Source organism: Carassius carassius, chromosome 30 (genome assembly GCF_963082965.1).
Source record: "Carassius carassius chromosome 30, fCarCar2.1, whole genome shotgun sequence".
Classification (NCBI taxonomy): Eukaryota; Metazoa; Chordata; class Actinopteri; order Cypriniformes; family Cyprinidae; genus Carassius; species Carassius carassius.
Genome location: NC_081784.1, coordinates 26,195,110 through 26,217,483, shown reverse-complemented (window position 1 = coordinate 26,217,483; position 22,374 = coordinate 26,195,110). Strand labels below are relative to the sequence as shown.

General features: G+C 40.5%; 1 protein-coding gene across 1 annotated transcript in view; it reads left to right on the top strand.

Annotated features, from left to right (window-relative positions):
• Positions 1 to 22,374, top strand: part of LOC132110975 (CUB and sushi domain-containing protein 1-like) — a 648,917-nt gene that overhangs the window by 532,392 nt on the left and 94,151 nt on the right. The window contains exon 30 of the mRNA XM_059518126.1: positions 2,509 to 2,703. Within this exon, the coding sequence (XP_059374109.1) occupies positions 2,509 to 2,703 (195 nt within the window). The remainder of the gene's footprint in view (positions 1 to 2,508; positions 2,704 to 22,374) is intronic.

Below are 22,374 nucleotides of genomic sequence, written 5' to 3'. Positions count from 1 at the left end.
GCCAAAGGACGCGAGCTCGCGCGCGCAGTGAGAAGATTTGTGCATGCGCTCATCCAAAGCGCGCAGACCCGCACCTCAGATCGCGCGCAAGTATTAAGCTCTCTCTGAAGTATTGTCTTTAAATGGACAAATTCAGATAAAAAATTATATCAAAATGCCCGTTTTGGTAAGTATCCTACAGCAGACATAGGGCTGAACGTAGGCCTACTGTATTAGTGCACTGGATCAGTACATTCTCTTAAAGTGACAGTCTTTATATTAATCGAACAGCAACAACAAAGAAATCACTCACTGCTCTTGATTTAAAAGCTTTTGTAACTTTAATAAATAATAATCTTTAATTTATACAGTTCCTACATGCAATGCTGTTTTACATTTGATTACTTTTTCAGGTTTTTATGGTACAGAAATTGAATAATCACTGTTTATTGTTGTATCTTCACTCTATTGTATTTATTTGTGCTGTTGCTTTAGTTGGATAAAATGTTCTTCTTCTTTTTTATTAGAAAGTATAGTTTTTTCCATAAACATATCACATACCGAACTGTACCGAAACCGTGACTCTAAAATCGTGAAACAAACCGAACTGTGAAAAAGTTGAACCGTGCCACCCCTAAGTGAAAACTGATAAGAGAACACCATCACAACACACAGGTGATGGGACTATTGGAACATGTCTCAGTGCAGTGAATGAAATCCGGGGTGGAATACCCAATTTTGCAATATTGATTATATTATTGATGGTGTTTCATTGCATTTCTTCTACTGACTGCTTAAAGGTGAAGTGTGTAATTTCTTCTAAAACTGTTTTTAAAAAGTTTGAAAGTCTAGCTCATTTGCAAGACATACGGTTTGTTTCTGGCCATGCATGGCACCTGTAGCTCAAGATATCATCACCCTAATATTAGCAACAATAAATAAATAAATAACAGTCATTTGTTTGGCACATTTCAGCAATGATTGTGAATCCCTATTATTTCTAACGAAATGCAATATAACTAAATATACACTATGGATTTAAATGATCAGTTTATGTATTTACTTTGCGGGTGCAATGATAAGGATTGTTATGAAAAGCTAAATAATTATAATTTTAGGCACAAAATAGCCCTGACTAACAATATCAGTGGACCTGTGATGTTTAATATTGCGAGTTCAATAGTAGAACTGCACGCTCGGTGAAGGAGCCATCAAAGCAATGTTACTTTCTCCTTGATGAATCTCTGGTGTTGTCTATTTAACTGTTCCCAAGTTCAGATCTGAAAATGATAATACAATTGTTTGCTATTTGCTAACTAACGAACTAACTAAATAAATAAATACGTTTTGGGTGAACTGTACCCTTTAAAATGTGGCTGGTAATCTTGACACATTTGATCACATTACATTTCATTTAGCAGAATTAAAAATAAAATAAAATAAAAAAGTGGAAAATGTCAACACATCTCATTTGGGCCTGGTAACAAGTATTTAATAAACCTAATATATGGTGGCAGGGAAAGTGGGCAATCAATCTTATGACGGACATGCATGTCAGGGTGAGTGGGACTGTGAAGATTTTGTTTGAATATTTAGCTTCCAACTCCCAAAGGCAGCATGTGCGCTACAAATGATGACAGAATATTCATTTTTGGGCCTATTCCTTTTAGTTTGTGTGGTGCACTCCAGGTGCACTCGCTGTTCCTCTGTTGTTGTAGAAACGAGGAAGATTGTGTTGCACACTTGCAATTTTGCAGATAGAATCTTCCCCTCCTCCTTCCCACTTTCTCAGGCCCCTAAAGCTTTGCAGATAGCTTTTAACTGTCAAGTTGTTTGGCAGCCTCTCCAAGCACCACCTCCGGAGCTTTCTCCAACTGTCCTTCTCCCTCTGTCTGGTGCCTGAAGGACAGAGGCCATCTTCTGCTACCCCAGCACATTCACCTGCCTCACCCCTGGTGATAGTTTGCTTTAATGCATGATGCCCTCAGGCAACTGTCTGTGCCCTCTTCACACTCACTGTCAATCTCACTGTTTCCTCTTATGCTACTTCTCTTTTCCCTTCTGTCTGTTACCTGTCTCATCCCTGGGAATGGATTGCATGGGACAAATGCAGGATACGATTGTACATCTGATTAATTTTGTTCAGAGTTTGTTGAATTACAGGAACAAGGGCTGTCAATCAATTAAAAATCATGTGATCAAATTACCGACATCAGCATTTAATGACAGGCGTGTTTAGAGAACTTTGGGGGATGCTGGAAGGTGGCATTTGTTTAAGGCAGGTTTATACTAAAGATTCACAGAGAGACAGGCTGAAACCAATAACTGCAGTCTGCAACATTCTGACACTTCCCCAGAGACATCCATGGACAAAGCAAACATTCAAAATCCATTTGTCTTTTTGTCATAAATTACATGTGGACTATGTTAGAAACAGAACAGGGCATCTGTGAATTGAAATAAATGATGAGATTCATACATTATGTGTGCAATTTTAAAACTTTATTTATTATTATTATTATTTTACAGAAAAGCCACGAGAAGCATGCTTCGACCCAGGGAACATAATGAACGGAACTAGACTGGGAATGGACTACAAGCTGGGATCAACTGTGACCTACCAGTGTGATTCTGGTTACACCATTGCAGGACCACCTACTCTCACCTGCATCATTGGGGCTGATGGGAAACCTGTATGGGACAAAACTCTGCCTATGTGTAAAGGTAGGATCTGAAAAATGCAGCTTCTGTACAGAGGCATTAAGGGTTAATGGGAGTTAGAGGACCCTATCATACACATTACTTTTTTGCTAGTTTCTGCCCAACGCAGTTGTCATTTTCATGTTCTGCGCAATGTTGTTTAAATAGCAAATGCATCTGAAGCCATTTGTGCACCCATGGGCGTGCTGGTCTGAAAACGAGGTGTGTTCAGGCACATTGCTGGTGCATTGCTATTTTGAGGCAATTGAAATAGACTGCAACATTGACCAACAAAAACTTTGGTCTAAATATATATTTTTTGTTATATAAAGAGCGGGTGCTCTACATGTGTACACTTTGTTAATCACACACACAGGGATGCACAGTATTACACAAATATTTTTAAGAATGAAAAATTAAATGATTAAAATGTAAATGATTATAAGTGTGTACATAAATATTAAAATGCCTACATGTCATAATGGATCATCTTTGCATGTATCAGAATTACGCACACGAGTAGATCCGTTTCCTCACTAGAGTAGAGTTCCTTTTTTTCGCTTGCATGTAAATAGCGAATCCTCCGTGGTGCGAGCGCAATTGGCATTTCACGCATAGTGGTCACTACAGTGGACATCTATTAAAAAAGCATTTTCTTGAATTTGCACGGGTTATTATGGCAAAGTTGCACATCAATCTCTTCATTGGACCCTGGTGCATCATCCTATAAATTGCAACCAAGTGGCAAGCCTTTGTGTTTCGATTTTTTCCCCCTCCAAACCAAGATGGCCAAGGGTCAGTCAGACATGCCAAGTTGCTCCAGAATATCCACCCATTCCTTCTATCCTAGGAGACTCTTGTAGGTAAAAAAATATTGCAGCATAAAGCAATATCTAATGAGTCATATCACAGTAAAATTTTCCAAGTTTTGATTTTAGATTGAGAGAAAACTACTCAGATGCTCCCTCCAGTGCACCAGAGTATGGAGATTTACCCTTATTAGCTGATAATTATGATTATGTTCAAGATGGACATGCACATTTCTATCATAGCCCTCCTCTGAGAAAACCTAGCGATAAGTTTTTTCAATCTCATCGGAAATGATCAGTGTTGGGGGTAACGCATTACAAGTAACATGCATAACCCATTCAGATTACTTTTTGATCTATCAAGTAATTAACTACAAGTAATGTGCATTACCTAATCAGAATACTTTTTGATGTAACGAGTAAAGAAACGCATTACAAGTAACATGCATTACGTAATCAGATTACTTTTTGATGTTATGAGTAAAGAAACGCATTAAAAGTTTCAATTCAAGTTTATTCAATTCAAGTTTATTTGTATAGCGCTTTTTACAATACAAATCGTTACAAAGCAACTTTACAGAAAATTATGTTTCTACAATATTTAGTAGTAGCTAGTAGTTTGTGCACGTTTGACAGGATTTTAGAAAAATAATAATAATAATAATACAAGACGTAGTCAGCTAGATGATGAACTATCAATATTGTTAATTAATAGTAATTTATAGGATGCAGTCACACATGTAGCAATAATTGTTAGTTCTGTTTGCATCATCTGGGGTCCTCTGAGGGTCAGCATCATCTCTTCTCAGGTGTTCTGGATCCAGACTGGAGCTTGTGTAAATCCTAGTTACCACGGGATGTAAATCCCGTGGCAAAACATAGAAACAAAATAGAGACATCATTAGCATAGCTGCTGATCCAACAAAGTAAAATTAGTTTAACCCAAGCTAAAGAATAAAAAAAAAAAAAAAAAAAAAGTAACATGCATTACGTAATCAGATTACTTTTTGATGTTATTAGTAAAAAAAAATGCATTACAATAACATGCATTATAAAATCTGATTACTTTTTGATCTAACAAGTAAAGTAATGCATTACACGTGTCATACATTATGTAATCACATGACTTTTTTCGATGTCAATGAAAATTACATTCTAAAAACACAAATACATTTATTTACAGTAGAAAAAGTCAATGCATATTAAGTTTTTAAGTTTTAAATTTCAAAAACAATATTCACATTATAATTATGAATTGTAGCTGAAATATAGCCATTGCATGCATGACGTCCACTACAGTGGACATGTGATTAATCAGAGTTTTCACAGTTGTACCTTGACAGGCTGTAGAAAATTCTGATGGAATCACGTCCTCATGTTCTGATATCATAGATACGCGAAGTGCAACTTGTATGAAGTTGTATGAAGCCATTGCAATATTTTGCATTTATATTTTTTGCATATATTTTATAGTTTTCACATTATTTGATATAATTGCATTGATTAGTTTGTTAAATTCACATACTTTATCTGTTTGATTCTTGTCTTATATTTAATACAGTATATCTTCAGTTTAAACCAACCGCATGCTGTCCACTCAAGTGGACATCTGAAGATCTCTTTGAAAAATTTGTAAAAAAATAAAATAAAAATCAATTCTTGTTTTTCATGCCCTAAGAGCAATAAAAACACATACGAAAAAAAATCCTGACTGAGGTTATCATGATTCATGCATGAAAGGGTTAAAGGGAATGGGAGATGAGACTCTGATTTGTTTATGGCATGTTACACCCAAAACACACCCATTACTCACTAACAGAATAGGGATAACCCTTTTGGATCATACATAGCGCGAGCCGACCATAAACCCGTCCTTAAACTAGCAACAGTGGATTAAGACAAGCCCTAAGAGCAATTGCGCCGTGTGCTTTAGACCATTCGCTTAGATCTTTTTTATTATTATTATTTTTTTAAGCTCTGAGGCAACTCATTAAAGGAATAGTTCACCCAAAAATTAAAATGTTGTCATCATTTACTTACTCTCATATTGTTATAAACCTGTATAATTTCCTTTGTTATGTTGAACGCACACAAAAAAAAAAAGGATATTTTGAAGAATTTTAAAGAACCAAACAGTTAAAAGTCAATTTTGGGTGAACTATTCCTTTAATATACATTTCAACTGACATAACTGGCGTGTTCACAGAGGAGATTAAATGCCTTTTGTTTGTCAACTATAAAAAAAAAAAAAAATCGACATTATGACATGAATATTTTATACATAATTTCCCTATTCCATTACTATGATTCATTAGTCATATCATGGCATAATTTTTCCCCCAGTTTAATATTGCCAACTAATACTGGAAAGTTGTAATTATTATATATATATATATATAATAGAAATTAGCAGCCTCCTTATCAGAGACAGTATTCCTTTTGTTTAATTATTTTATTTTTATTTTTTTTTTGTGATCTTGAGAGATAATTGATTAGGCCTTTGTTACATGCATAATTCTACTCTGTCACACTGCCAGGACCCAGCCAATATTCAGTGGGTTTGGAGAAACTGTCTGGTGCTCCAATTTACTTACACAGAGACAGACAGACAGGGACAGAGGCCTTTGAAAGAGCAGTGCATAGGTCTTTGTTTCTCAGTGACAGATGAAAGAGCCTGAGTGGTGACAAGTGCCACTCATTCACACATTTGCTGTCAACCCGAGACCTTTCTCCTTTCTTCAACTTCCCCTGTCTGTCTGTCTTTTTTTTTGTTTTAGTTTTTTTTTACCTGTGTTTTGGTCAAATATTCAGGCAAAGAAAGGTATGGTAAATGGTAAATGGACTGCATTTATATAGCGCTTTCAACAGACCACATGGCCATCCAAAGCGCTTTACAATTTGCCTCACATTCACCCATTCACACACACATTCACACACCGACTGCGGTGTCTGCCATTCAAGGCGCCATCCAGCTCGTCGGGAGCAGCTGGGGTTAGGTGTCTTGCTCAAGGACACCTCGACACTTGGTCAGGTGGAGCCGGGGATCGAACCACCAACCTTCCGGTTTGTAGACAACCTACATGAACCACTGAGCCACTGCCGCCCCGTATGGGATAAGGTTAATTTTAGGTATGGGATAAGGTTAAGGAATCTAAAATATGCTCATGACATTAAAAAGTACTAATAAACAGGCAATATGTTAGTAATTTGCATGCTAATAAGCAACTAAGTAGTTGTGAGAGTTGGTCCCTGAACTAAAGTGTTACCAAAATTTCATGTTACACCCTAAAGATATTTCAACAATTCATCATATCCAGTGAAGTACAAATCGATGTGGTTCAATAATCCCATCAACCATAATTGCACAAACACATTTCCAATGCCCATCCCCCAACCTGCCATGGTTGAGTTAGTGTTATGTCCACCCCAGTTGATTCGCTCAAATAAACAGATTGAAATTCCAGTTTGTGTCGCTAGCAGCGCAGAAATCACACATTTCACTGTTATGTTATTCCCAGTGTTTTTAAAGTAATTGCTCAAATCATGTCAGAAGAAGCATGTGCTCCCTCCGAACCAAGCGTGTTCAAATACAACACCAGGTTATAGATATGAACGTGCAGTGAACATCATTGACCCCACTCCAAAGGTCAAACAAAGGTTTTCGCACTTCAGTAGCATCGGCTGATTATTTAACCTCTTTTGATGGAGATGGAAAGCTGCTGATGTCCTTTGTAAGACAGCCTCATTTCCGCACTCCAGGAACATTTTGTTTGTCCTCACTGATGGGATTTCCATCACATTGCTTCTCCAATCTTTATGCATGAGCTCTAACTGTGAGGTAGAGACATATTCCTACACAGGTCATTGTTGAGCAAACATAATCATCTGATTGTGTCATGAGAGATGCTTTATTTGATCTTAATCATCTGCACAGAGTGTACGCAAGCAAACGTTTGCACAATCCATTAGTTTTCTGCCTGCTAAGAATCCCCATCGGCTCATCTATTAGTTAAATGAGTATGTCTACCAAAGACAACTGGATCATTGAGAGGTTAGACATCCTGGCTCAGTCGCTGTCAGCCTCTTTACATAACCGTAGCAGGGTTTTATTTATTTATTTATTTAAATAATGTTGTGTTATGGTAGCAGGGATAACCTTTTTTTAGGAGTCAGTTGCAGTTCAACTGTGCAGATTTTTTTTTCTGTTTCAGTTATGCAGTCCTTGTTCAAATCACAAGCATGTTGATTTATTACAGTTTTCTACAAACTGGAAATACCCTAGCGACTGTCTGGCAACTGTTTAGAACACCTTCACAACCACATGACAAGGCCTCCGTCTCATCAAACATCTGGTACCTCTTCAAACTGACAAAGTATTCAAAGTCTCATTTGACATTCAGACTTCAGACTGTTTAAAAGTTGTAGGCAAGGCTACCAGTCCAACCTTCAAAGTTTGCCTTGAACTTTTACTTTGTAGTTGTGATTAGTGTTGGTTTGGTCCAAGATTAGAAAGGCATTGTAAGATAAATCCATTTTGTTTTTGCCATATGTGATGTGCTTGCTGTATGTATGCATATCTGAATAAAAGTTAAAAAGTTATATTGATTCATGTTAAGTGGGCAGTCGTGGGCTAATGTTTAGAATGAATGACCAGTGCTTTCTTCCACTGTCAATACCTCGACTGAGGTGGGACCCTTGAGCATGGCTCCGAACCCCCAACTGCTCCCTGGGCGCTGCACTAATATAGCAGCCCACTGCTCCTGGTGTGTGTTCACGGCATTTGTGTGTGTTCACTACTGTGTGTGTGCACTTGAATGGGTTAAATGCAGATCACAAATTCTGAGTATGGGTCACCATACTTGGCCACACGTCACTTCACTACATTAAGTAAATATATCTTCACAAGACGGATGCATATACTTTTTAGTGGAGAGACAGAAACCTCTCAGGTTTAATTAAAAATATCTTAACTTGTGTTTGGCATCAAATGGGTTTGGAATGACATGAGGGTGAGTAAATGAGAAAATGTACATTTTTGGGTGAAGTATCCCTTTAAATTATGTATTGAATCTCAGAGTCTCAAAGTCATATCTGATATTTGGACCCCATATTTATCAATATTCTTCTAGTTCATTAATCGGAAGTCATGCAGTCACTAATCAGTGACATACAGAAGTATTTTGTGGTGGTCATGGTGCATTGATTCACATAAAGTAGTTTGTGGAGGTTAATCCTTTTAGTTGTCCTCATTCAGAGCTCTTAAATGCAGAGGTGTAAGGTTAGACGAACTAGACGAAAGGCTGTGAGCTTTTTGCTATGCATTTATACACTGCAGCTTCCATTTATCAATAGCCCATGCTTAAATCTAATGAGGTAAATGGCTTGCTGAGTACTTACAACCTTTAGACAAAGCGGGTGCTTCCAAGTAGTCCAGTGAGAATGAGTCCAATTTAATTGGGGGGTGGCAGCGGATGAACAAATGAATCTGGGTTTCACATTGTAGGGTGTGCGATAGCTTGAAAAGAGTGCACAATTGGAAATCGTTCTGAAAACCAAAGGAGATGTGAAGCAAATGTTGCTGTTTCACGGGCCATTTCACCATATTGTCTGTCACTTTAGTTTATTTCTAGTCTCCGAAATCTGTTATTTATGTCACCTTCAGCAAAGAGAGGCAGCACGCCATCACTGTATTTAGACATTGCGTCGACCTCCAGCTCTACACAATGTCCTATATGTTCTAAAGCATATCTAAAATACAGGAGCCTTAGACCAGGATAATGACTTTAATAAGATTGTTTAGCAGTTAATGGGGTGTGATGCTCTCTCATCAGTTAAACCATACGAACAGATGCATACGTACAATGCACATGTGATGCGCACAGACACATGATTGTAATAAACAGGCTCATGTTCAATCAGACACAGCAGGAGACCAACAACTTGTAGGAAAAAAAAAACAAACAAACAAAAAAGGACATTTTAGTAGCCCACACACAATGTCCTCAGAGGGAAAAATAAAAAAAAATCTTCACAAGTCTTTATACGGACGCTTAGTGAATACCAACAAAAGTGCACAGTGCAAATACAAAACATTTTCAATATCACATACTGATGATAATGTGATATTGAAAAAATAGTTTTGTCTTCGCACTGTGAACTTGCCAGGTCATCTCAAATATAATCAGATAACTGCTTTATATATAAAAGTATGAATGATATATGAATGATGAATGTGTAGCATTATATAAACAACCCATTGTATAACACTTAAATGCATGTGCCTTTCTGTCATTCTTACATGCAGTAAAATTTTGTCATTGGAAAAAAGTACTTTCATTCAGTTACCCATCAGTTTTATAGCAAAATACATATCAACCTTAACCAAGAAATCACTAATATTCATATTCATGTGATATATGAAATGCCAGGGGCTCTGAAAAAAAGAAAAAAGGAAGAAATAATAAAAGTTGAGCAAAACGGATTGCAATTTAATACATGGCAATGTTTGTAAAAGATTTCCATGATCTTTTGGTTATCATGAGAAAAAACTGTAAGGCAAACCACAGAAGATAAATAATAATAATAATAATAATAATAATAATAATAATAATTTTCTTTCTTTTATTCTGTCTTGCTATTCTTACTAAAACTAGATAGCCACAATTTTAAATGACTTAAAGGCACTTTTGCAGAATCAACACCTACAAAACTCTTCTATTTCAAAGAGATAAAAACACCTATAAGGTTTGCAGCAACCCTTTGCATATTTGATTATTAAATATTCTGGCTAATTTGGTTATAAATTCATCTAACAACAAGGTGACATTAACACACACAACATGCTAAACCATTGTATATAGCAACATTGTATAAACCACTCAGGACCCCCTAAACGCAATGATCTGCAGTGATGGAAAGTCACTTATTTTCAATGAGCAACAGCAACCATTGCTCTCACTCATTGAAAATGAATGATCTCAAGTCGCTGCAAATCACTGTATACAACAAATTTCTGTAAATACCATCGCAACCACCCAGAACATCCTTAGTAACACACTTGTAAACATCTATCAATGCAGTAACAACTGTCTAGAGCACCCTAGCAGCCACAAACCTTGTCCTAGCAACAACAGAGCGACCATACAACAACATTCTGTAAACCAACATGAACACCCTAACAACCATTTAGAACACACCCCTTCAAACTTCAAGGGCCCTATTTTAATGATCTTAATGCAAAGTGTAAAGTGCACAGTGAAGGTGCACTCAGGGCGTGTCCAAATCCACTTTTGCTATTTTGACGACGGAAAAACGGTCCGTGTGCCTGGGCGCATTTTTGGAATGGGTTGTACCTATTCTCTTAATGAGTAATGGGCGTAACGTTCAATAAACCAACCAGAGTGTCATCTCCCATTCCCTTTAAGAGCGAGATGCGCTAGCGCCAGGGCGGATCGCCATTTACATGGCGGAATTTGTTGGCGGAAAAGCTGAACGCTTCTCAAGCGAAGAAATTGATCTGCTCATGTGCGAAGTTAAAGCACACAAGCAGATCATCTACGGGACAAGCAGGAATCTACCAAAGCTCGGCATGATGAGTCAGCTAATATATATATATGTGTGTATTGGCACGATTGTTCAATTAATTTGTCAATTTCATTCATTATAAGTAGTAATAGGCTGATTTGCAAATAGGTAGTCTAATTCTAATACACGCAATGACTATCCATTGTTACATTTTTATATTTATGCAGCCTACACAATAATATTATTTTACACAGTAATCCTTTTGTTTTTAATATTTGGCATGTTTGTGTGATGCACATCCCTGTGTGTAATAAGCAAAGTCAACGCGCACTGTGGACCCGCCCAGTGGGGCATTTTCTACCAACGCACCTTTTAAATTACAAAAACATATTGTGCCATTGACTTTAGACCAGGTCTGAGTTGGTCTATGGCACAGTCTATTTTCAGCTTCTTAAAATAGCAATGCGCCAGGAATGCGCCTGAACACACCTCTTTTTACATCAGCACGCCCATGGGCGCACAAATGGGTGCAAATATATTTGCTAATTAAACAACGTGGCGCTGGAAGGGAAAATGCAAATGGAGCCGGACTGAAACTAGCAAACACACTTGAGCTGCGCCTTGCGTTGCATTGCACCGGGTGTATGATAGGGCCCCAAATTTCATAACGTGTACATCATGCATTAACATACATCTGCATATCTCTGTATGTGTTGCTTGCCTGTAAATGTCTAAGTAACCGTCTAGAATATTAGCAACTTACGGCTCCCACGTGCGCATGTCCATGAAACCATATAGTGTCCCATTCGTTATTTTAGCTTTCATGAGGGTGCTCACCGAAATTTATTTTGGCATAAGGGGCCCTATCATACACCCAGCGGAATGCGACTCAAGTCGCAGTGCACGTGTGTTTGCTAGTTTCAGTCCGGCGCCGTTCGCATTTTCTCATCCAGCGCTACGTCGTTTGATTAATAAATAAATTTGTGCCCATTTGTGCGCCCATGGGCGTGCTGGTCTAAAAAAGAGGTGTATTCAGATACATTGCTGGCGCATTGATATTTTAAGGAGCTTAAAATAGACTGCGCCATAGACCAACTCAAACCTGGTCTAAAGTATAAAGTCTTGCCAAATATTAAAAACAAAACGTATTACAGTGTAAAAGAATATTATTGTATAAGCTACATAAATATAAAAATGCAATGATGGATAGTCATTGCATTTATTAGAATTAGGATACCTATTTGCATTTCAGCCTATTACTACTTATAATGATGAATGAAATTGGCGTATTAATTGAACAATCGTGCCAATACACACACATATATATTAACTGACTCATCGTGCGGAGCTTTAGTGGATTCCTGCTTGTCCCGTATTTGTTCTGCTCGGTGCTTTAACTTCGCGCATGAGCAGATCGTTTTCTTCGCTTGAGAATTGTTCAGCTTTTCCGCCAACAAATTCCACCATGTAAATAGCAATCGGCCCTTGCATGAGCGCATCTCGCTCTTAAAGGGAATGGGAGATGACACTCTGATTGGTGTATTGAACGTTACGCCGTTTACTCATTAACAAAATAGGGACACCCCATTCCAAAAATGTGCCCCGGCACACGGACCATTTTTCCGTCGTTAAAATAGCAAAAGTGGATTTGGACATGCCCTGAGTGCACCTGCATCGTGCACTTCATACTTTGTGTTTAGATCGTTAAAATAGGGCCCAAGATGTAATTTTTACCTACAAGCATCTTTTTCAGTTTCTCATATTTACGTGACTGAATAGGCCCCGTGAAGTTAATTGAAATGTACGTGAAACAATGTTTCACTGGACAAACTGAGTGCCAGTCAGATCCGTTCAAACCTTACTGACAGTTTAAAGCACATTATCATTCAATCATCACCAATAATTACGTAGTTTAAATGTAGTAAATTTATCAAATGGTCACCCTAATCTAGCAATGCCATAGCAACTGCCCACAACACCCAAGCAACTATTCAGGAGTAGCATTTCTCGTACAACAACGTAACTCATTGCTTAACCACCATTGTATAATACATTATGAGATAAATTCATTAGTAACCACTGTTTCGTGAATCCAAAGTAATATGGTTGCACCTCTGTTGTTTAAATCACTGTGGTTTAACAGTGTAAGCCTGCCATTAATGATGTTATACACAGCCGGTTGAGTAACTTCTGCTAATTTACTGATTCGGGATCACAATTAATGTCCATTATTATAGTTCATTTACACAAACAAGAGAGTGTCGTTCATATGTATTATGTTAACATGCAGTATGGAATTGTTGTACACTTTACTCCCATACACATACATGCAGTTCATTAAGTCATCAGCTTTCTCCACAAGATATTTTTTTAGTGATGCTACTGTAATGAACATGGCATCTGAAGGCGGTGACATGATCATGATCCTGTAACAACATTCCAATCAACCAATTAGAGTTGAGATATAACTTTTCAGGAAACATCTGTTTTAGATTTACAATCAGAGTTAGGTGCTTCTACAGCCTTGTTAATCAGCTTTCATTCCCCACTGATTTTAGGAATAAATTAATTGGTAGGGTTAGGTTTGGGGTAGTAATTAGTTTAATTCTATATTTTTGGACAATACGGTGATCCAGGATCATCAAAAGATTTTGATCCAGGAACATGTATAACTTGGCAAAATCAGAATGTGAAGGCATTCTGTTCCCTATAGTTTTGCTTTATTTGATGTTTGCATCATCATAGCGGGTTCCCTCTTATGCCGTACTCTGGAGTTCCCTTAAGCATCAATGCACACTCTTCAAAAACAGAGCTGATTGTTGACATGCTGAAATATATAGAATTAAATGTCTATATATTCACATAGAATGAAGGATATAGAATGAACCGCATGTTAGTTTGCTTGTTTTTTCAAAGAGAATGATCTGTTTAAGTTCACGTCATATTAACAAGAAAGTATGCTTCCAACCCCAGGTCGAGAGCTGTAGTTCTAACCACACAAGTTTGTGATGCTGTTTGTAAAGTGTTTTTTGAAATAATGAGTGTGTTTACCTGCACCCTCATAATGCAAATATAATAGTATTTTCTTGACATTTAACATTACATCATGTAACTGCAATACTTAGATCACAATAATGAGATTAAGCTCATAATCATAACAAGCATAATTGTATTAAAATATGTGGTTTATAACAATTTTAATTGCAGTAAACAGGTCTGTAAATCTCATTATTACAGCTCTGACCAAAGTGTGCATGTACTCTGATGTAATCATATACTACGAGTTGTTCACACAATTTCATGAATGAACTCTGTAGCGTTATTCTGAAGTAGGACCGGTTCTACGGGTGTGTTAGAGGGTGCTAAGCATTCTCAAATAAATAAATAAATAGATAGATAAATAAATACAATTATAATAATAATATTGGCGAAACAGAAGTAGCAAACACTCCAATGCATATTAATTTTTGCAATCAGGAGAGCTTGTTAGGTTTTATTTGCAATATGTTTTTGCAGCACTGAGCAATGTAACCAATCACAGACATATCTGTTGATTTGTTAAATGCAATGGCCAACCAGAGGTGTTTAATTTCAAGCATACACTCACCGCTCGGAATGCCAAAGTTTTGTTTAGTGCTGAGTTATGGGATCTTGTGAATCCTGTCATTATAACAAAGTGTTAATATTATGCAAATTGTGCAGTGTAGAAAGAGATACACTGACTTTAACAGAACAGTGTCAGATTGCAACATTGAGATGTCCATCGCTGCGCCAAATAACCTTCAAGTACATCTGTAGGCCCTTGTTTTTTTTTTTTTTTTTTTTTTGCATTTGATGTGAGTGGACTATGGCCAGTAACATGCCTAATGTACTGTATGTGTGTTGTGAAGTAAGCGAATAATGACGATAAATATAACAGAGTGTCTATTTACACTAAGTGCAAATAGCCCGCCTTGTTGGTTGAAGCTATTTACACAAACTCCACCCACCAAAATGGTAAAATGTGTAACGTATTTATTTTGATGCAATCGACCTGGGTTCGAATCCGCCTTTTGGCAAACTTTTTTCTCCCTTTTCAAATTTCAAATCGCATCAGAAAAGCATTTATTTTCAATTAAAATGAAGAATATTATCAAAAAGTTGAAAGTAAAGTATCGGTAGGGTAAGGATAGGTGTAGGGAGGGCTTTATTGTCCCAGTAAGGTGGCATTCATTTAATAATTTGTATTAAAATTACAATTTACACTCAACAAGTTAATACTGTATACTGTTTTACAATGTACTACAATATGTGGTGCAGACAATTGCCCCTATTTGCAATAAGTAGTAAAATTGTATCATAGTGTAACTAGAATCTGTAGCTATTTGCACTTAGTATAAAAAAAAGCTCCTATTGCTATTTAGACTTAGTGCAAATAGCTGCTGCCTAAAAATAAACACCTCTTAGGAAATAATCGGAATAATGCTTGTGTCATGTTAACATCTTACTGTGATTAAGTGCTTACTCTGATTAACGGAAATAATTACATTATTGGTGCACATGCAAATATAGTTAACATCATTGAACTATGCAGGTAATGACAGAGCTTGTGACCATAATTGGATAACAATCCTTTTGGGAAACGCACTCCAGATCACCTTAGCTACTTTCAGTCAACCGGTCCTCCAAAATTGTACTATAGCATATGCTTTCCTGTGAGTGCACTGCTCTTTGGTGCCTCTGATGGAAGGTCTTGTGGCGGAAATGCTGATCAGTATGAGCAGGACTGGGAAGACTCGGTTTGAATGTTAAGGCTCTTTCTCACTAAGACTGCACACATGGAAACAGCTTCTATGTGCGATACTCCATAAACATCAGTCTGGCATCAGCTGTCTGATATGGCACAGTGTTTTATGTATTGGTGGCTCATGCAGGGTTAATGGGGTTTCATCAGAGCACTCCAATAACTCCACTAACAGCCAATAACCCTTCCTTTCCCAAGTACAATTCTGCTTCTTTAACAGTTACTGCTTGCAGAATGGACATTTCCAAGCGAGAAAATTGATTTTAATATTGTTAGTGACAGCTTAACAAGTAAATGCTGTGACTATACATTGGACAAGTTGTTGAGCAGGCGATGACCACTTGGCTTTCTTTTTTAAACGCTTGTAATTTCCATACTATCGTTTGGAATACTGATGTGGCCCAGAGCCATGTCCTCAAGCTTTTAGACAAAACTCATTAGAAAGAGGTGAGATCCCTTTAAATAATGAAGGATTTTCCCTTTCTTTCTTTGGTTCTCTCACCCAAATAGATCTTTTATTCGTTTCCATAGTAACTAAAAGACTGTCTCAGTACTGTTGAATGAGGACTCTTCCCTGTCTGTAAATAGTGAGAGGGTGTGGGGGCTGGGAGCATGGTGGGATGGCGCCTCTCAGAGGCTGTACAGATACACGGCTGCTTCTAATCTGTCAAAGCCTCCTGTTCATGTATGCATGATTTTGCAAGGCTATGTTCAAGCTTTAGATTTGCAAAGGACGTTCGGGTTGGTCAGCTGGCAGCCACAGCTGTTGTCTTCATGCTTATGTGAGGCAGGAACACATGTGCTGCTACATTTAGCCACACATGCAGTCTGGGCACAGCAGAGTGCTGCTAAAAACAGCTAATGAGCTGCTGTCTTAGAGAAGATACAGTTATCCTGCAGTGACCTGTTCTTATGTAGGCTAATGCTTGTTTTGATGTCATGCGCTCTTTGTTTAGCAGTTGGGGCTTTCAGTGGGTGTTAACAGAACATAAAATGATAAAAGAAAGGAATCCAAAAATAAATAGGGGAAAATCTAGTGCACATAGGTTACCACAAGGTTTTGATCATTCTCTCTTTTATGATTCAAATATTTTTTGCTGTCCTTCTGCAGAGATGTTGTCTTATACTTCAACATCATTGCACTGATATTTTGAGCTGCATTAATCCGATTTGCTGTCATCCAAATCACTCATCCATGTTTAATTGTAAATCAATAACTGAATATGCAAACTAAATTTGCTAAATTATTCAGTAACAGTTTAGTGACCAATTCTCACTATTAACTAGTTGCTTATCAGCATGCATATTATTGGTTGTTTATTAGTTCTTATAAAGCACATATTATTGCCTTATTCTGTATGACAATATTATAGATGCCTTAACCCTACCCCATACTTAACTTAATAACTACCTTTAACGATTAATAAGCAGCAAATTAGTTTTTTTTTTTTTGAAGCAAAATAGTTAATAGTTAAGAGTGAGAATTGATTCTCAAACTGAATTGTGACCAATTATTCAAACATAATTTAAAAGATTTAATAAACATAATTTCATAACGTTCCTGTAACGTATGACAGACACAGGATGTAAACGCAAGGCGTATTTATTGACAAACAGCAAGAAGGTCAGGTTAATGAGCAAGATCACAGGAGACACAGGCGGGCGGACACAAGGCTGATGGTCAGATGACACAGAGACTTCGGTGGACAACTGGTGGTGGTGCTCGATCCAGTGACAGTCCCTTGAATCCCGGTGAGTGAGTAATCCAAGTGAAGTAGCTGTAATCCAGTGTTGCGTGACGATCCAGGAACGAACGACGAAGACAGGAAGACTAGGCAGGAACAAGGAAACAGGAACAGCACGGGAGCACACAGGGGAGAAAACAACGATCTGACAACATGAAACACCAGTTACTGAACTTATATAGGGACAAACAATTGAAACCAGCTGGCGCTGCTGATCATCGCTGATCAGTGACCACGCCCACACACACACACACACAACAGCACGCTAGACGAAAGAGAGAGAGTGAATTCATGAACCGTGACAGTACCCCCTCCCCTAAGAATGCATCCTGGCGTTCCCTGGCAGACTTACCTGACGATTGTAATCATCGATCAGAGAGTGATCCAGAATGTCTCTAGCGGGAACCCAACTTCTCTCCTCCGGACCGTAACCCTCTCAGTCCACCAGATACTGAAATCCGCGTCCCCTCCTTCTCGAGTCCAGAATACGACTAACCAAATAAGTAGGTTCCCCATCTACGAGACGCGGCGGGGGAGGAACCGGGACAGGCGGATTAATAGGTGCCCAAAACACGGGCTTGATTTTGGATACATGGAAGGCGGGGTGAATTCTCCTGTACGTAGGAGGAAGTTTGAGGCGGACTGTCACCGGACTAATGATCTTGGTGACAGGAAACGGGCCAATAAATTTTGGGGCAAGTTTATTAGAGACGGAGCCGAGAGGAATATTCTTAGTAGAAAGCCACACTTTTTGACCAACGACATATACGGGAGGCTTTGACCGGTGGTGATCGGCCTTGGCCTTGGTGCGCGCCCCCACTTGGAGGAGAGTCTCACGGGCTCTAGTCAAAGTGTGGTGACACATCTGGACGAAGGCGTGAGCGGAGGGGACCGCGACTTCGGATTCCGTACTAGCAAAAACTGGTGGCTGGTAACCTAAACTACCCTCAAACGGAGTAAGGCCCGTAGCTGACACTGGTAACGAGTTATGGGCATACTCCACCATAAAAAGTTGTTGGCTCCAAGAGGAAGGATTCTTGGAAACCAAACATCGCAACACTCTCTCCAGATCTTGGTTGGCTCTCTCTGATTGACCATTGCTTTGGGGGTGAAACCCCGAAGAGAGACTAACCATTGCCCCCAATAATCTACAAAACTCTTGCCAAAATTTGGACACAAATTGGGGACCCCTGTCGGAGACCACATCCATCGGGAGGCCATGTAACCGAAAGACATGATCTATGACAGTAACCGCTGTCTCCTTGGCTGAAGGAAATTTGGGCAAAGCGATAAAATGAGCCGCCTTCGAGAACCGGTCCACGACCGTCAAAACGACAGTCTTGCCCTGGGAGGGCGGTGACAAAATCTAGAACGATGTGGGACCAGGGTCTCGAAGGGACTGACAGCGGTTGTAGTAACCCATCAGGGGGTCGGTTGGACGTCTTACCAGTGGCACAAACAGAGCAAGCCAAAACAAAACTACAGATATCACGAGCCATTAACGACCACCAGAATCGTTGCTTAACCAAAAAACTGGTACGATTGACTCCTGGATGACAAGCTATACTGGAGCAATGACCCCACTGAATGACTTCAGACCGATACTCCTCAGGCACAAATAACCGGTTCGGTGGGCAATCGGGCGGAGGCGTTACCCCTTCTAAGGCCTTCATGACCCTCGATTCGACCTCCCATCTGAGAGTGGAGACCACTAATGTCTCGGGTAAAATACACTCGGGAGTAGACGGGCGTTCGGAATGGTCAAAAATACGAGATAAGGAATCGGGTTTGATGTTTTTGGAACCCGGGCGGTACGAAAGAAAAAAGTCAAAACGACCGGAAAAAAAGTGCCCACCTAGCCTGCCTAGAGTTGAGTCTTTTAGCAGTTCTAATGTATTCTAGGTTCTTGTGATCGGTCCAAACGATAAAAGGTACCCCAGAACCTTCTAACCAGTGTCGCCATTCCTCCAGTGCTAACTTGACTGCCAACAACTCCCGGTTACCAATGTCATAATTACGTTCGGCAGGTGATAAGCGATGAGAAAAAAACGCACAAGGGTGAACCTTATCGTCTGTGGCAGAACGTTGAGAAAGAACTGCTCCTACCCCCACCTCTGACGCGTCGACCTCCACCACGAACTGCCGTGATGGATCAGGGGCAACGAGGATGGGAGCCGAAACGAAGCGGCTCTTGAGTTTGGCAAATACATAAGCCAAATGATAAGCGTTATGTAAATCCAATCTTGTAAAGATAGATGCTCCCTGCAATCGTTCGAAAGCTGAAGACATCAACGGTAAAGGATAAGTATTCTTTACCGTGATGTTGTTCAACCCTCGATAATCAATGCACGGTCGCAGAGACCCATCCTTCTTCCCCACAAAAAAGAACCCCGCCCCCGCTGGAGATGAGGAAGGTCTAATGAATTTGGATGCTAGAGAATCAGAAATATATTTCTCCATAGCCTCCCTCTCTGGAACAGAAAGTGAATATAACTTACCCTTGGGCGGAGACCCACCTGGTACTAAGTCTATAGCACAGTCATAGGGACGATGAGGAGGAAGAGAAGCAGCACGAGACTTACTGAACACTTCTCTCAGGTCCTGGTACTCTTCGGGCACGTTAGATAAATTCACCACCTCCTTCTGGAAAACAGACACAGGTACAGACGAACACGCAGACACCAGACATGACTCATGACACTTATTACTCCACATAGAAATGGTGTTGTGCCCCCAATCGACTCTGGGATTGTGTTGTGTGAACCAAGGATGACCAAGTATGATGGGAGCAAGAGGTGAGCTTAAGAGGAGGAATGTTATTGTCTCAGTGTGGTTGCCAGACGTGATGAGAGTGATGGGTTAAGAGGCATGTGTAATGTTGGAGAGCTGTTGTCCATTGAGAGCATTGACAGTGATCGTGTATGTGAGAGGGGTGGTGGAAATGTGGAGATGGTTAGCCAGTTCAATATCCATAAAATTACCTTCTGCCCCTGAATCCAATAAATCCTGGGTGTCGTGAGTGTTGGTTGACCACCTTAGTCTTACCGGAAGGAGAGTAGATGATGATGTTGATGATGAGGTCTTCCCGGTGGAGATCCCGCCCGATAGCAGCCTCATAGTCACTACCGGGCTTGGTCCTTTAAACCAAGCATGAGTGGATGAAGTGGCCCGCCCTCCCGCAGTAAAGGCACAGTCCATGGGATCTCCGCCGTTCCTTCTCCTCCCGGGAAAGCCGAGCTCTACCCACCTGCATGGGTTCCGGATCGTAAGAGGGGCTGACCGTATCCAGGAATTCAGAACGTCGGTTCTCCATGCCGCGAACTGGATGATCTTGTTGGAAACGGCCCATTCTGTTCAACCGAGCATCTACTCGAAGTGCTAATTCGATCAGTCCATTGAGACTAGTAGGAAGGTCCAGCATGTAATTCTCTCTCTGAATACGGTCAGCCAACCCATGCCGGAATCTGTCCCACTGCGCCTCCTCGTTCCATCGGCACTCTGCAGCCAGGGTGCGGAACTGGATGGAATACTCCGACACCGAACCGTGACCTTGGCGAAGATCGGCGAGTAGTCTGGCCGCCTCCCTACCCGCCACTGCCCGATCGAAAACCCTCCTCATCTCCTCGGAGAGTGCCTGGAACGAGGCGCACAATGGGTCTTGATTCTCCCACACCGCCGTTCCCCAGAGAGCTGCCCGGCCGGAGAGTAGCATCAGCACAAACGCCACCTTGGATCGCTCTTGGTTGAACGTCTGAGGCTGTAATGCAAAGTGCATAGAACATCGGGTCAGAAAAGCTCTGCAAAACTCTGGTGCACCTGAATAACTTTCGGGTGTCGGTAGTCTTGGTTCGCGCCGCGGCTGCGGCTCTGGAAGAGGGGGTGGAGTCGGCGGTGTGGGTGGCGCAGTGGAGACTCGGAGCTGTTGTATCTGCTGGGTGAGCTCGGACACCTGCGTCACAAGCGCTTGGACCGCCCTCCCTATGAGGGAGATTTTTTCCTCCTGGGAGTCCATTCTAGCGATACTTCGAGCCGCAAACTCGTCCCACGTAGAAGCGCCTGCTATATCCATAACAGTCAGATCGTTCTGTAACGTATGACAGACACAGGATGTAAACGCGAGGCGTATTTATTGACAAACAGCAAGAAGGTCAGGTTAATGAGCAAGATCACAGGAGACACAGGCGGGCGGACACAAGGCTGATGGTCAGATGACGCAGGGACTTTGGTGGACAACTGGTGGTGGTGCTCGATCCAGTGACGGTCCCTTGAATCCCGGTGAGTGAGTAATCCAAGTGAAGTAGCTGTAATCCAGTTTTGCGTGACGATCCAGGAACGAACGACGAAGACAGGAAGACTAGGCAGGAACAAGGACACAGGAACAGCACGGGAGCACACCGGGGAGAAAACAACGATCTGACAACATGAAACACCAGTTACTGAACTTATATAGGGACAAACAATTGAAACCAGCTGGCGCTGCTGATCATCGCTGATCAGTGACCACGCCCACACACACAACAGCACGCTAGACGAAATGGGGGTCCGCTCACGGGGACCTGCTGGAACCTGGGGGTAGGACAGATGAGGCGAGAGAAAAGGAGATGGAAGGAGGAGCGACAGAGACGAGAGAGGGGAGAGAGAGAAAAAAAAAATCCGGTTCCCAGACGCACTGCTGCTTGGCCCTCCACCAGCTGGGTGATCTCCTCCGCAGTGCCTGGCGGTGGCACTGGACGGCCCTCGGCGGACGGCACGACACTCCTCAGCCGCCCAGTGGACGGTGACGGCTCCTCCAGTTTTGGGCAGCCGGCTGGAGTCCCCCGTTCCCTGCTCCCCC